At 44.9% G+C, this 16,734-nt stretch overlaps 1 protein-coding gene across 1 annotated transcript in view; it reads right to left on the bottom strand.

The window, feature by feature from the left end:
• The window catches only part of otogl (otogelin-like), a 238,726-nt gene that overhangs the window by 123,363 nt on the left and 98,629 nt on the right, over nt 1-16,734 (bottom strand). The window contains exons 26-29 of the mRNA XM_070901511.1: nt 12,810-12,926; nt 12,052-12,208; nt 11,103-11,129; nt 9,362-9,529 (exon numbers count right to left, since the gene is read on the bottom strand). Coding sequence (XP_070757612.1) covers nt 9,362-9,529; nt 11,103-11,129; nt 12,052-12,208; nt 12,810-12,926 — 469 coding nt within the window. The remainder of the gene's footprint in view (nt 1-9,361; nt 9,530-11,102; nt 11,130-12,051; nt 12,209-12,809; nt 12,927-16,734) is intronic.

The raw sequence follows: 16,734 nt of genomic DNA, 5'->3' as shown, positions 1-16,734 counted from the left end.
TACTATTTTATAGCAAATGACCTGACAGGGAACACGAACGCACTGATAGAGAAGCGTAAGGCGATATTGCTGTCCAGTTGTGGCGATGAGGTTTACCGTCTAGTCAGAGATTTGCTGGCACCCACGAGCGCCAAGGACAAGTCATATGAGCAGCTGATTGAACTCAGTTGTAACCAACTGAAACCGAAGGAGAGCATCCTCACGGCCCGGCACAAATTCTACCATCACTGCAGACCTGAGGGCCAGGATGTCACAAAATATGCTGCTGACATCAGGAGACTTGCGGCGCCGTGCGATTATGGCACACATCTTAACGAGGCGTTGCGAGACGTCTTTGTTATGGGGATTGGCCATGAGGGTCTCCTTCACAAGCTGCTATCTACTGAACCTACAGACAGCCTGCAGCAAGCCATCACCATCAGCCGGGCATTTATGACCTCGACTTGCAGCACCAAGCAGATGATCCACACGGTCTCGAACCCGGCAGGTATTATTCATAGGATAGCGCCCATCACGGACAAAACTGCAGAACTTGGCTCTGCCCAGGGCAGAGAGCATGAACCTCAGGGTCCTGGAACTCAGAGTCCGCCGAGGGGGCTAATCCAGTAGCACCATGCTGGCGCTGTGGAGGAAACCATGGGACTCACCGGTGCAGGTTTGCGGAGTACACGTGCAATGCCTGCCACAAGAAAGGCCACCTTCAGCGTATGTGCAAAAGAAACACGACTCACCGTGTGGCTGAGGAGATGGAGATGATCTGCTATCCAGCGAGGAGCATTGCGGTTTGGCTCGACGGGCCTCCCAGCCCCAGGTGGAAGAAGATGATGCGTTTGGACTGTATACTTGTACCGACAATTCGGCCCCAGTGATTATGGAAGTCAAGATTAACGGAGTCGCAGTGAGTATGGAAGTGGACACGGGGTCGGGTCAGTCGCCGATGAGTCAGGAAACTTTTAATAAACTGTGGATCAACCCAGCTGCACGACCCAAGCTGGTCCCAGTCACGGCGAAGCTGTGCACCTACACCAAGGAACTGATACCTGTTCTTGGCAGAGCGGATGTGCAGGTATCTCACGGTGGCGAGTCGCACGGCTTACCTTTGTGGATCATTGCCGGCGATGGGCCGACGCTACTCGGCAGGAGATGGATGGAGAAGGTCCGTGGGAGCTGGGAAGACATCATTCCCCCACAGACCGCTGTCCCCCGTGTTCACAGGCAGAGCAGGCCTCCACCTTCGGATCGGATGGCAGCGCTGACCGAGCTGGAGAAGAGAGACTGGCTTCGACGGGCTGCTCCAGCAGGCACCGTCGGCCCACAGGCAGAGGCGGCCGTTAGCGGGGCTTGCAGCGGGAGGAGCGGTGAATCGGCAGTTTCGGGAGCGGGACTCGCTTGGCGACGTTGTGAGGGACGGTGCTCCAGTGAGGAGGTCGGCTCCGGAGGACGTGTGTGTCTGTGTGTGTGTGTGTGTGTGTGTGTGTGTGTGGCAGCTCCCAGGCAAAAAGGTCAGCTGCGTGGGGTGCTCCGGAGGATGCGGCGGTGCGGGGGCCAGTGCGTTGCGGCTCGAGAGAGAGAGAGAGAGAGAGAGAGAGAGCGGGAGAGCAGGCAGCAGCACTGCGAGTTCAAGATGGCGGCGAGCCTCATGGCAGCAGAGTTCTGCAGAGAGAGGCAGGCAGGCACCAGCAGAGCACCTAAAATGGCGGCGCCCAGTAGAAACCTCGTGGGAAAAACAAAATAGCGTCTTAAAAGGGAAATGTACCCAGGAGTCTTAAAGGGGCCTTACACCGTTGCCGGTCCCCACAAAGAGACTTTTGTAAGGGCAAGAGTGAGTGAGTCAAAATGATTACTGTGATTTGTATGCTGACGTGATTTATGACAAGAGTTAATATTTTGATGCTAAAATGATTACTGTCATTAAAATGATTGATATGATTGGTGAAAAGAGTTAATATCACAAAGCACAGTTAAAAGGGTTAATGGATCTGTGACTAACATGACTAATGGATCAATGCGATTTCTGATTTTATGTGATTTATGCAATTGTTCAGCAGCTGCAGACAAGCCGCAAAGGCAACTATTTTCTGAGAACAGAGGCAACGCACCAGTTGCCATACCCTGTCTCAGCGCAGCCCATTACCTCGGGCAAAAAGAGGCAGTATGCCGCCACCATACCTCACCCAGTGGAGCTGAGATTTAATAACTGTTCAGTGTACCCACAACCTTTTGATATAACTCTTCAACGCATCTATATGTATCATTCAAATGTACTATCTATGTGTACCTGCTTTCCACGGAAGATTATGTTTGTGTACTTGTATCACCCATTTAAAGACTGCAAATACCACATGCTTGCACTGGATCGCAAACATAATCTCTACATGGGGGAGGAAGAGGTAAGTGGATGATCATGGACTCACACTCACAAATCAACTAGGACGAACAAGGCCGAGGTTACTGGCAATTTGCTTTTGGAACTGGGGGTGGGGGGGGAGTGAGATGTTATGTATTGCCCATGTACATTAAATGTATAGTTATAATGGTGCACCACAAGGGGCACTGTGGTGGGAGACCCGAAAGTACCTGCGAGACAGAGTATAAAAGGCTGCCCACCACACCTGAGGGGCACTCTGGAGTTGCACAATAAAGGACCAAGATCACAGCAGTTACTACAACACCAGACCGTGTGGAGTCAGTCATTTGAGTGCTACATACATCACACTTAAGGTCCATTCATGAAGTATAGTCACTTGAATGAGCTACCAAAGTATTGTTGTCATATATGGTGTCACACCACAGCATAAGCTACTGTTACCAAGACAAGTCAAGAGATAAGGAGATCAACTGGGGTTGAAACAAAAAAGTTACCATTATATCTACGATGAGTGAAGTTTAGTTGGCAGTTCTTGGAGGAGAGGGTGTTTGCAGGTAAAAGGGCTGTTATGATGTAAAGCCCCCCATTTGAACTGATTGCAGAGAAACTATTTTCTTTCAGATTGGAAACAAATCTTTTCAAGTTACACTGACAAATGAGAGAATTCCTCCAACTTCAAAAGTTCCAATTTTCAGGATCACAGAAAGTTTGGGGAACAAAACCTTACCAACTTTCTTTGATCTCTAAATTCGCCTCCGTTGTCCACTTTTCTTCTTTTCAAGCACTGGACAAAGCTTTGAGAAGGAGATCGGCAGCTTAAGAATCCTATACCAAATGGGAAAGAGGAATCCTATGTATGGAGAACACTTCCCTGAGCTCTTGTACTGCAGGCACTAACTTAGGGTGATGCACAGCTGGCTGTGAAGTATACTGCTGACTCCATATCGCTCTCTGGTGAGACAAGCAGAGGCCCATGTACAAGTGCTTTCATTAATGTGCAGAACTCCATTTTATGATATTCAACTGCGGGTTAAATCTTCAATGTATATCAAGAGCTGAGGGACAGTCACCTCTTTGCCAATCCTAAAGAATTCAATTTCAAACGTTTTTAAAGTTCACTTTGTGCTGAAGCTGGTATGGGGGCCGAAATTCAGGTGCGCAGGAAAGCTGGCACGCCTATGATTTCCTCCTTGTTTTTACCGCCGGGAGAGTGGAGGTGGCCATCTGATCAATTTTCAGGTGATTGAAGTTTTTTTTTCGTTGGACCAGAAACCGGTCATGAAGGGAGCTGAAGTGTGGCGACAAGTGAAGCTGGGGGGCTGAATTTGGGGCGGAATCGGAAACCCGCCACTGTCAACCAGCAGTGGAGCGGTGGTGATGTCACTGCGCGTGTGCGTCACCGCACTCTCTCCCCTCCGTTAAAGGGGAGAGAATTGGGCATTTTTAAACTTTGGCCCAACAGGGCCACCAGGGAGGGTTTCGGCCGGTCCAGCGGCCTAGCACCCAAAAGGGGATGCCTGTTGGTGGGCCGGCTGAACCCGGGGGCACAATAGTCTGGCCAACATGGAAGTCGGCCGACAAAAAAAAATTATATGGCGGCAGCAGCTTTCGGCCCTCCCCTTTAATTTCCGCTGCACCGCCAGGGCCGAGAGAGAGGAGACACGGTGCACTGACAGAAAAGGCTGCCAGGGGCACCGCGTGGCGGGACATCGATTTTTTTTACCTAAATTTCGGTCGGTGTATTTTTTTCGGTGAGGGAGAGCGGTGGTGTGCGTTTTGATGACTGCTTGCGCCGGTCATCAGCATCGGGGCGGAACTGAGTCCAGGCCAAAAAATCCCCGACCTGAATTTGGGTCAGGACGGCCAGTTGACTACAAAGCGGCGGCCACGGGATTCGCCGCATGGCTGCTGCAAACAGGCAGTAACGGGTCTTTGTGAGACCCTGAATTTCAGCCCCGTGATCTCGCAGTACATTGCAAAATTGAATGCATAGTCAACTCCCGAGTTACACTTCTTCCATTGTCATCCGTGGCTCAGTGGGTAGCACCCTCCTCTCTGAGTCAGAAGGTTGTGGGTTCAGAGTCCCGCTCCAGAGACTCGAGTACAAATATCTAGGTTAACACTCTAGTGCAGTGCCGAGGGAGTGCTTCACTGTTGGAGATGCCATCTGTTGGATACAACATTAAAATGAGGTCCCGTTTGCTCTCAGGTGGATGTAAAAGATTCAATGGCATTATTTTGAAGAAGAGTAGGTGAGTTATCCCCAATGTCCTGGCCAACATTTTATCCCTCAATCAACATCACTAAAACAGATCATCTAGTCATTATCACATTGCTGTTTGTGGGAGCTTGCTGTGTGCAAATTAACTGCTGCATTTCCTACATTACAACAGTGACTGCACTTCAAAAAGTACTTCATTGGCTGTAAAGCGCTCTGGGGTGTCCTGTGGTCATGAAAGGTGCTATATAAATGCAAGCCTTTGGGGAAAAAAATTTATTGGATAGCACCCCCCCCACCCCTGCGAGGGGCGCTACAGGGGCGCTAAAGGGTTAGCGCCAGTGAGTGTTGACAGTAGCGCCACTCGGCAACTTCAGTATACAGTAACCGGCGCCATTGAGGAATATCGCCCGGGAGCATTATGCCGGTGTGCAACGACCCCGGTAGCAACACGGAAGCAAACTTTGATTTGCTCGCCACCTTTATTGACCCGTGGTGACCTCGCCAGAGGAAGCCTGGCGTGCAGAGCTGTCCTGCGGCGTGAAGGGAAGGCATGACTGCATCAGGTAAGTGTGATTTATTTCTGGAATTTTTTTTTTGCGATTTAACTTTATTTGGGGTGAGTAATGTACAGGGAATGTTTCTTGTGAATTTTGGTCTGATGGTTTTTTTTGTAGGGTGGCCTCTCTTAGGGCGCTACGAAGCCGGCTCTTTAGCGCAGGATCTTCAGTTGCGCACCTGGACTAGCGCCCTAAGAGAAGAGTGGAATGCTTCCCTTCACGCTCCGCTCCATTCTCAGGGCGCTGGCGCTGAATTTTGCTGGGCCCCGTGCTAAAAATCTTCCGCCATTAAATTTAGCGCCCGGGCGATATTAGCACCTCAGGAGCCCTCCGACTGAAGTTCTAGTCCTATCTTTCTTTCATTGATGCAACACCAAAACTGCAGTATAACGGGACCATTTAATAATTATGGTTAGTCATGTCAAGAAAGTATTATTGGAATATGAGCATTTAGTGCAGTTTGTTCAGCCTAACTCCTCTGAAAATGACTTCTATTCTGCTGATTCTTCATATGATTGCATATTTCGATGTTTGTTTTCAGATTCAACAAGGCCAGATGGACAACATTTTCAGTCCTCACTGAGTAGCAAGCTCCTATCTCCAGGAAATCCTTAGTGTACAAAGGTCTTGTAGTACTCAGCAAAGCAAAAGAGATGGTTCCATGAGAAATAAAAATCCTGCCCAATGGAACTGAGAGTTCAGGTCAATACTAATATAACTGACAGAGCTTCCTCACATGCTGAAAGTTGATTTGTGTTCGTTATTTACAACATTCATTCAATTTATACTAGTTCAGTCGGCTCTCAAATAGGGGTATAAAAACTGCAACCCATGGATCATATTTAGTCTTTGAGTTAATCCAACCCACAAGCCTCAACAATCCAGCCCAGAAAGCCCAGGTAACTTAGTTATATGTGTGCTTGTACTTCTTACTTGGTTGTTTGTCCTTGTTGAACTTTGTGGGCCTGGAGGTCATTTAGATTTAAACATTATACACAGCCTAAATGGATCCATGGTATGAGCCTAAGCAGCGCACAAAGTCAAAAAGCGTCACTTGCATTCACTGATCAGTTAACAGTTAGCAATTACTGTTCGATCAACTTTTCACTTTCTGTGGGCATTTCGATATTGAGTGAAGGTTTGACTGGCTTCATTGAGTGTTTCATCCTTCGATTTCACAATTTCTTAGGATTCAGTTCTTTGGGGAGAAGGGACTAGAGGGATAAGGGAGCAGGGTGGTAAGAGGTCATTAGAGTGGGAGTAACCTCGTGCGGAGTTTAAACACTAGCATAGACCAGTTGGGCTGAATGGGGTTAAGGAGGTGTAGAGTTGACTTTCACTGGAGTTTGTGGAGCATTCCTGGGTCCGAATGAAGTGCTTAATTTGGATAAATTGGAATAAGTCCACTTGGGCGAAGTGAATATTGTCCGCTTGTTGCTGGAAGAACAAGATCTCCCCCATATGAAGAAGTTATCTTAGTCTATCAATGCTGTAATAAGGTAAAACAGCTGTGAGCTGTCCATTGCATCAGATTGGGGAGAAGGGTAATAGATCTTGTGGCACCTTCAGTGAAGAGATTGATCATATTAGTGCAACAATGGGTGCTTGAAGGATCCCTTCTGGTCTCTTGCAGCATCCTATGAAAGATAGGTTGAGAAGGGAGGCAAGGTGGAAGATATCAGTTTTCATGCCCGCCATGGATTTAATGGAGAAATCATCTTCCATATCACAGTTCCTCCAAAGAATTTGTACCCTCTCCACCCCCAATAATTTGGGTTGCTTATAGTAATAATTGAGGTGTGGGAGGCTATGTCCTCCATTAAGTCTGGGGAGATGCATGGGACTGAGATGTATTTGTGGTTGAGATACACCTGTCAAGGTCTCAAAGCTGCTGGTCAGAATACTGCAGGTGAGAAAAGGAACTTACATTTATATAATGCCCTGCACAAACTGAGGATGTCATAAAGCATCTCGCGGCTCATTTATTACTTTTGAAGTGTATTGCTTGTTTTGTAAGCAAACGTACACACAACCAGGTCCCACAAACAGAAAATGATTCATGACTACTTCATGTGTTTTTGGTAGTGTTAGTTGAAGGATAAATGTTGACCAGGACACCAGGAGAACTCCCATGGGATATTTATTTTACACTCTGTTGAACATTCAAATCGGGTCATGGTTTAACATCTCATCGGAAAGATGGTATTTCTGCCAATGCAGCACTCCCTAAGTGTCAGTCCAGATTGTTCTAAGGTGAGACTGATAGCACTGGTCCAAGGTGACACTATTTGGAACAGGTTGAGGAGGCGGAGTAGTATGTTCATCTCAATCCAGGAGTGATATATATTTATATTTGCTCTGACCTAAACGTTTAGGTTACCTAAATATTTAAAGTTCATCTCTGACCATAGAAACATAGAAATATAGAAAATAGGTGCAGGAGTAGGCCATTCGGCCCTTCAGGCCTGCACCACCATTCAATAAGATCATGGCTGATTATTCCCTTAGTACCCCTTTCCTGCTTTCTCTCCATACCCCTTGATCCCCTTAGCCGTAAGGGCTACATCTAACTCCCTCTTGAATATATCCAATGAACTGGCATCAACAACTCTCTGTGGTAGGGAATTCCACAGGTTAACAACTCTCTGAGTGAAGAAGTTTCTCCTCATCTCAGTCCTAAATGTCCTACCCCTTATCCGAAGACTGTTCCCTCTGGTTCTGGACTTGCCCAACATCGGGAACAATCTACCCAAATCTAACCTGTCCAGTCCCGTCAGAATCTTGTATGTTTCTATGAGATCCCTTCTCATCCTTCTAAACTCCAATGTATAAAGGCCCAGTTGATCCAGTCTCTCCTCATATGTCAGTCCAGCCATCCTGGAAATCAGTCTGGTGAACCTTCGCTGCACTCCCTCAATAGCAAGTACGTCCTTCCTCAGATTAGGAGACCAAAACTGAACACAATATTCCAGGTGAGGCCTCACCAAGGCCCTGTACAACTGTAGTAAGACCTCCCTGCTCCTATACTCAAATCCCCTCGCTATGAAGGCCAACATACCATTTGCCTTCTTCACCGCCTGCTGTACCTGTATGCCAACTTTCAATGACTGATGAACCATGACACCCAGGTCTCGTTGCACCTCCCCTTTTCCTAATCTGCCACCATTCAGATAATATTCTGTCTTTGCGTTTTTGCCCCCAAAGTGGATAACCTCACATTTATCCACATTATACTGCATCTGCCATGCATTTGCCCACTCACCTAACCTGTCCAAGTCACCCTGCAGCCTCTTAGCGTCCCCCTCACAGCTAACATCTCCACCCAGTTTAATGTCATCTGCAAACTTGGAGATATTACACTCAATTCCTTCATCCCAAATCATTGATGTATATTGTAAAGAGCTGGGGTCCCGGCACTGAGCCCTGCGGCATTCCACTAGTCAATGCCTGCCATTTATCCCGACTCACTGCTTCCTGTCTGCCAACCAGTTCTCTATCCACGTCAGTATATTACCCCCAATACCATGTGCTTTGATTTTGCACACCAATCTCTTGTGTGAGACCTTGTCAAAAGCCTTTTGAAAGTCCAAGTAACCACATCCACTGGTTCTCCCTTGTCCATTCTACTAGTTACATCCTCAACAAAATTCTAGAAGATTTGTCAAGCATGATTTCCCCTTCATAAATCCATGCTGACTTGGACCGATCCTGTCACTGCTTTCCAAATGCGCTGCTATTTCATCCTTAATAATTGATTCCAACATTTTCCCCACCACTGATGTCAGGCTAACTGGTCTATAATTACCCGCTTTCTCTCTCCCTCCCTTGCAAAAGAGTGGGACTCTTGTAAGTGAGCAGGATATCCTGTACGAGTGACTTTCCCTCAAGCCTTAAAGCTATTGCTAACAGGACAAAAGAGGGTGGAGAGGCAGCACTGTCTAGCTCCTCAATGGAGGAAGAATGTGGGTGAACTATGGACCTTGGTGCATACTATGGATATGAAATGCAGGATTCTAATTTGCTTTCGATACATTTCTTTACAGAGACTGGAAATGGCAAATCCCACTGTACCTAGTCGAATGTTTCTATGGATACATATGCCACATATTATATAGCCTTTTTAAACATGCATATGTTTTTACAGCAAAAATGCAAAATACTATGATCATGATCACCCATTGTACTTTTTTCAAATTAAATTAGAAAAATACTCACTTGATTGTTTTGCCTTGTATAGTCCAGGCGTAATCATGAAATTCATTAAAATATTCTGTCCAGCATTGTTTATTTGTAAAGGTATGATATCCCCAGTGATCTTGCTGTTTGCAATAACCGTGTCATTGCACAAATAGTTGATGAACATATATGGTCCCTCTCCAAGGTCTGAAACATTATACAGTCATTTGTAATTTTTCATCACTACATTGTTGGAGACAACTACATGCAAGAAAATAATGGGTTCATAACATGAGAGGATGAATGTTCCTCTGCTATCCCATCCCAAACCAAGGAGCACAGTGCCAGAAAAAGTGGGGGAAAAAAACTGTGCATTGAGGCCTACCACCCCCTCCCTGCCCGACCTTAATTTGTCTCCCCTGCTGGAACTATTACTGGCCGCCCCTTCCCTGATAACGGTATGTAGGAAGGGGGGCTGGGTTGCCAGCCTATTTCCTTCCTATTTGCCCCTTTTTGCCGCCAGTTGCCAGGAGTGCCAGGAGGAGCCTGGCGATCGTCCATAGGATAGTGGGGGAAGGCCCCAGAGTCTCTGTAGAGAGGGAGAGGGCCTATTTAGTGGCCTGCCCCACCTCCATTTCGCTCCAATCTCTCACCTGTTGACTAAAAGGCACCAGCAGAATTTTGCATGTTTGCAGGATGGCTCTTGCTTGCTGGCAGGGATCATAATGACCCCTGATCCAGGAAAATGGGTCGGGCCATTAGCAGGGGACAGTGAGCAGTGAGCATAGAAAGAAGAATCCATACCAAGCACATTAGCACGTCACTGATAGTTGCGCTAGGAGGTAAAAGCAGAGTTTAAACACTTAAGAGACAAGTGCCATGTTAAGTTTATTACCATATTATTGAGAATTGACATTTAATATAGGTAAAAAGGATACTTATTGATCAAAATGGACACAGTGAGATAAATTTTCATTGGTGATGCCTGGCCATAAAGCATTGCCTGGATGCAGTGCAAAGGGGACAATCAGATCCTGTCTGATTTTCCTGCCATCAGTTTAAAATATAACTGATGGGCTCCCAAAGTGGCTCAGCTAGTTTAGCTCAAATGAGTAACTGGGCCATACAACCCAGGAAAGCCCAGGATTCCCAGTCTGTGCTGAATTAGCTCATTTCAGTCAGACAGCAGCAGAGATGATAACAATTCCCTTGCATTTCTCCAGTGTTCCTCATCTAGAGGAAGACATCTCTAAAGTGTTTTACATTGAGGAGGAAAAGCAGCATGCACCAGGGAGGATGCACCGAGGAGGAGTGAATGCAAGAATGGAGAGGGGATGAAGAGCTGAGGGACAGGCGGAGATGGGTTTTAAGGAGGCTACTGAAAACAGGGAAGTGACAATGTAGACTACACAAAGGAAATTCCAGAGCTTTGTGCCCAAAGAATGTCACCAACGATGAAGCGAAGGAAATAAGGAACAAAGAGTAACAACAACTTGCATTTATATAGCGCCTTTAGCATGGTAACACATCCCCCAAGATGTTACACAGAGGAAAAAGCAGACCGTGAGTAGTGTTGAGGGAAGAATGTCACAGGAACCAAGTGTGACATTTACTGGACGTGGGTGTTGCATACAAGATTCTAACAACACACACACACACAATGTACACGCATGTACACACATGTACACGCATGTAACAGCAAATCATTTATACTTTTCACTGAAATTTGAAAAAAAAGTTCCCAATTGTATTTAAATAGAAGTATATAAGCAGTACATACCTCGATTGTAATATTCACAGTCAAAAGCTGAAAGATGTCAAGAATGAATAGTAAGTAAACAAATAATTCACAACATAGATGCTGCAGTTAAATGAATATTTCCCTTCAAATCAGCCTGTCTCCTTTGTTTTTGAGTTTAAGTTAAAGATCAACTTGTCCTATTAACATATGAATTCTATTAAAGATTAATATTATCCCAATCTATTTACCGTGATTTTCTTTATATCACAAGTCAAGCACACAGATGTTTGGTCCACTTTGATTAAACCAAGGGCTATGCAACAATTTCTAATCATGCGTTCTCGGATTTTACGATGTATGACTTAAAAAATAAATCACATAAATGAATTTATGAATTCAATTAATTGGAAGTGTTGGAGGTAGAAATGGGTGTATCTGAAGAATTGCTGTAGACTAACTTGAATTGAATGCCATATATTATTCTGCAGGACATATTTGGTTAAATCACTAATGCTTTCCCTACAGGACATGCAGGCTGACTTTCTGTCCTTCTGATTAATGCAGCTCCTATTCCTCCCATATCAAGAGAAATCTTCACTCACTCCCCTAACCCCAGGAATAAAAAAAATCCACAGATAAGTATATTACCTCCAAAAGGTAACAAGTATAATAGTTGCCATTCCAATCATCCTTACCCTATTTATTGAGATAACGGTCATATTTTAATAAACTAATCAGCATTATACTAATGCTGGTAATAACCCAATAAATAGGTGACTGCTGGTAAAAATGATGGCAATTAGGCAACCATTTAATAGGTTTTAAATTCAGTACTGACTTCTACTTATGAAATGCTATATATTTAATGACTGTTTCTTCTGTTATACTGCAACATTTTGAAGCATATTTTCTCTGTGAAATATTATGCATGTGCCATATCTAAAATAAAGTATTTAAAAAAAAATACTATATATCTGATAATACTCACGGCAAACACTGGGTGATCTCCAACTGATTGACACTCCTTTCTGGCAGCATTTGTGTGCATAAGCTGCAACACTGGTACAGAAACATTCACAGTCCCCACCGCGGTTACAGTTACATGTGTCTGTAAGGCAATTCTTGTAAAACCAGGTAACATCAACCTGGAGAAAACCAGAAACCATCATTATTTTCACAAACAACTAACATAATTATTGGAAATTGACATCCTGTGCCAATATTGGAGTCAGAGTGAACACTATATAAAATATATTTTTATTATGCTTAGTATCAGCCAATTCCTTGACACAGTACAGAAGCCCAAAGTGTGGCTCTGTCTTCAAGTCCTTTAAACACAGAATACAGTAATTACATGACACAACACTGCCATCTAGAGGATGTTGGATGACTAAATTATTTTTCCAAGTCAAATAACTTAAATTATTTTAATGCAATATATCATAGAATCATAGATATGTTACTTTGTCCTATTTAAGTAGTAATTATGATAAGATGCACAACATAGGTTGCAGTGCAGTGTTATTCTACTGCTTTTGAAGACAAGGAGGAGCTTGTAGAGAAGCAGTAGTTGAAGGAACCTAAAAAAATAATTTTCTGCTTGTTATCCCAAAGTATGAATTGTACTCAAATATCAGGGGAAAAAGTATGTAAGGAATTAGAACTCACATGCAAAGGTAGCACGGAAGCCAAGCCAAAAATATCTAGAGTAAAAAGTGTAAAAGAAAACAAAAATGATGCACTTACCACATTATGGCAAGGAGCAAATATTTCACTGTACAGAATAGCGCATTCTCTCTTCGCAAATGGCTGCCTGATTAAGTCTGCTTCACATGGCCTGGTGATACTATGTCTACTCACACACTTTAATAAAAGAATAAATAGAGAAAAATATTAGTTTTCAATTTATTAACTAGCATCTTAAATAGTTATTCATTAACTAGCCATTAACCATATTATAATTAATGTAAAATCCTTGTGAGGAAAATCAGGAGAGGTTTATAATGGGGAGCTAATATGATATCGTCCATTTTACATTATTGCCAAAAGTTACAATTATCCCCAGTGGTAGAGAATGAGGCATTTGGTCACTTTTGGAACAAACTGAACTTTACTGGAACAACTTTGTGTTGCAAGTAATATTAAACAGGAATCATAACTGTGTGTTACTAAAAAGAGCGAAAACCACAGTATTACAGGCTTCTATTGTTATTTTGCACTCAGGGTTTTGCTTTCTTTCTTGCACTGATCTAAGCAAGACTGGAAGGAACTTGTGGTGCAATTATACTGCCACTTCTGCATTGCTATACATTGAAGCACTGACCACACTCGATTAGCTCCGCTGGGTGGGCCACATTGTCCACATGCCTGACACGAGACTCCCAAAGCAAGCGCTCTACTCGGAACTCCTTCATGGCAAACACAGAAACATAGAAAAATAGGTGCAGGAGTAGGCCATTCGGCCCTTCGAGCCTGCACCACCATTCAATAAGCCAAAGGTGGGCAGAGGAAATGTTTCAAGGACATCCTCAAAGCCTCCCTGATAAAAGTGCAACATCTCCATCGACGCCTGGGAGTCCCTGGCCAAAAACCGTCCTAAGTGAAGGAAATGCATCCGGGAGGGCGCTGAACACCTCGAGTCGCATCGCTGAGCGCATGCAGATATCAAGCGCAGGCAGCGGAAAGAGCATGTGGCAAACCAGTCCCACCCACCCTTACCCTCAACGACTATCTGTCCCACCTGTGACAGAGACTGTGGTTCTCATATTGGATTGTTCAGTCACCTAAGAACTCATTTTTAGAGTGGAAGCAAGTCTTCCTTGATTCCAAAGGACTGCCTATGATGATGATGGCTATATAGCAAAGTGTCAGGGTAACTTTAGAGTCAGATCTCAACCTGATGGTGAAATGCAGCTTAGTGAGTCCTGAGCATGGAATATAACTTTAATGCAGTGTCAAGATGAATTTAAACAATGCTCAGGGAGCAGCCAGGCTTATTTAAATGTTTTGAGAAAGGAATGCATCATTACATTTCATTTTCAGTTTCATGGCCAGGAGTACAGCTAGGCTTAACGGCACTGGAACATAATCGAGTACGTTCCCTTAAAGGACAACACCAATTGCAACATTTCAGGTTTCAACAGTTCAGGGAGGGCTTGAACAGAATAAAAAGTAACATTAAATTCAGGAGAAATCAAAACTAAAATTCTATGCAGTTCCCACCAGTTACATGAAGGCATCATGTATGGGCCCTGGTTTGTAGAAGCCCAGTCTAAATATAGGGTGAGACAATTCCAGCCCTAACGGAGACAATCAAGTGCGTCTTCTTAGAGGAAAGCCATGACTAGAATTTGAAGAGGGGGCCCACACAAACTCATTTTCAAATTAAAACTAAAATAACAAAATGAACCAAAACAATAAGAATGGGGGAGATCAAACCACAAGTACCCTGTGGTGACCTCTGGTCACAGAAGGCAACAATGGATGAGCCCTAATTTTGAAGCAGACAACTGAAATTGTGGGGCTAATTAAGCCTAGCCTCAGGAGAATTCAAACATGGCTCTCCCTGAAATTAAGGAGAGTCTGTCTGATCCATCCAACTCATTTTAAAAATAAAAATTAATAGCATGAAAGTGTTCTATTGCAAGTAGGTCAGTGGCCATGTGGGGTCAGGTAAACCTGGTCACATATGTACACAATTAAGGGGAGACACCTCCAAACCTTCGGGAAGGCCTAGCTCACCTACACTGATTTCTTTAAACAATGAATCACACACTTAAGTAATACAGTGACCTCAGGACAAATAAGAATAAGTATCATGTGGTGCCCATTGGTCATGGAAAGCCACATAATGGTGCCCATTAAAAAACTTAGAAAGAGAAAAGACTTTGAATAATTAATATTCAATGAATGAGGCCAATGTTCGAACCGGTCTCAGAATGGACAGCCAGTGCTCCTATTCAAAATAGGCGGAAGCCTTATTTCAATATTTAATTCGAGGTCCTACGCCAGTTGTAGACCCCTGCCTCAATTTTCTTCTAATTCTTTTCTTTTCATTGTGAGACTGCATCAACAAAGCTATGAGGCATCAGGTGATCTCAGAGGCATGGGACCAATTTCCATATTGGGCATGTATCAGGTAAGCAGAGGGAAGAGCGATCACATTATCTGCCTGATGGTTGGGCCTCATTTGAGTGGAATGAAGTGAGCTGCCAGTGCTCAACAAGTGCTGACCGACAGCTCACTGATCAAGTGGGGAAAGGGGGAGTCAAGTCAGAAGTGTTATATATGCAGACTATAGTTATAATCTCTGTGTAGTCACTGTATATTTGCATAAGATGGAGACTTGTTACCTGTGTACTTTCACTAAGGTTTAGACTATGTATATACTATGCTGGCACCACGAGAGGGTGCAACTGGTGGAGACCGGGGTTTCCTGCCCCTGTGGCAGAGGCTGTCCACCAGAGGGCACTGCGGTGGGAGGCCTGAGGGTCACCTGCATAGGTGTGCAGGGCCCAGTATAAAAGGCTGCCCACCATGCTTGTGCCTCACTCTGGAGTTACAAATAAAGGACCAAGATCACTACATTTTGAGTACAACACATTGCCCCGTGGAGTCATTCATAAGTACATTACAGACATAACAAGAAGATAAACGTTGAAGGGGACGATGGCAATCTAGGAGAGGGTGAGCACTTGCCGGTAGCAAGTGGGAAGACTTTTGTGGGGCAAAACGAGCATCACAAAAATCAGTGTCACCTTTTGGTTGTGGTGGGCCTCCAGCTTGATTGGCCCCGATATTAATCTGAAGCGGGGGATAGAATTACGTGGGGGAAACACGGAAGTTAACTGAGCGGGTCGGAATCTGTGATCTCAAATTAACTGCACCAATTAATTTTGACTTTCAGGTTCTGTGTCTCCAAGCTGCGGAGCAGATGTGATGTGCACCCGCATGACACGATCTCAGCTGTATTTAAATCATAGGCAGTCCCTCGGAATCGAGGAAGACTTGCTTCCGCTTTTCAAATGAGTCTTTAGGTGGCTGAACAGTCCAATACGAGAACCACAGTCCCTGTCACAGGTGGGACTGATAGAGGGGGGGGGGCGGAGAAGGGGGGGGAAGGGTGGGTGGGACAGGTTTGCCACACGCTCTTTCCGCTGCCTGCGCTTGATTTCTGCATGCTCTCGGCGATGAGACTTGAGGTGCTCAGCACTTCATCCACTTAGGGCGGTCTTTGTCCAGGGACTCCCAGATGTCGGTGAGGATGTTGCACTTTATCAGGGAGGCTTTGAGGGTGTCCTTGTAACGTTTCCTCTGCCCACCTTTGGCTCATTTGCCGTGAAGGAGTTCCGAGTAGAGTGCTTGCTTTGGGAGCCTCGAGTTTGGCATGTGAACGATGTGGCCTGCCCAGCGGAGCTGATCAAGTGTGGTCAGCGCTTCTGTTAAACCCAGAAGTGGACGCACTGGAGGCAAGTTGCACTCCCCTTCTAAAAATCAAAATTTTTAACCCCCACCTGCTCCCAATCCACCAGTTATTGGGGGTTAAAATTCCCCCCATTGTGTCCATTTAAGGACCACTGATTAGAACGTTCTACGTTCAATACCACTGGCCAGAGCATGGGTGGCACACACTTCCCACGTCAATACAAGAAAATTGAATCAGGGTCCTGCA

This window comes from Pristiophorus japonicus, chromosome 15 (assembly GCF_044704955.1).
Source record: "Pristiophorus japonicus isolate sPriJap1 chromosome 15, sPriJap1.hap1, whole genome shotgun sequence".
In the NCBI taxonomy this organism is placed as follows: domain Eukaryota; kingdom Metazoa; phylum Chordata; class Chondrichthyes; family Pristiophoridae; genus Pristiophorus; species Pristiophorus japonicus.
This window is presented reverse-complemented; position numbering and strand designations above follow the sequence as displayed.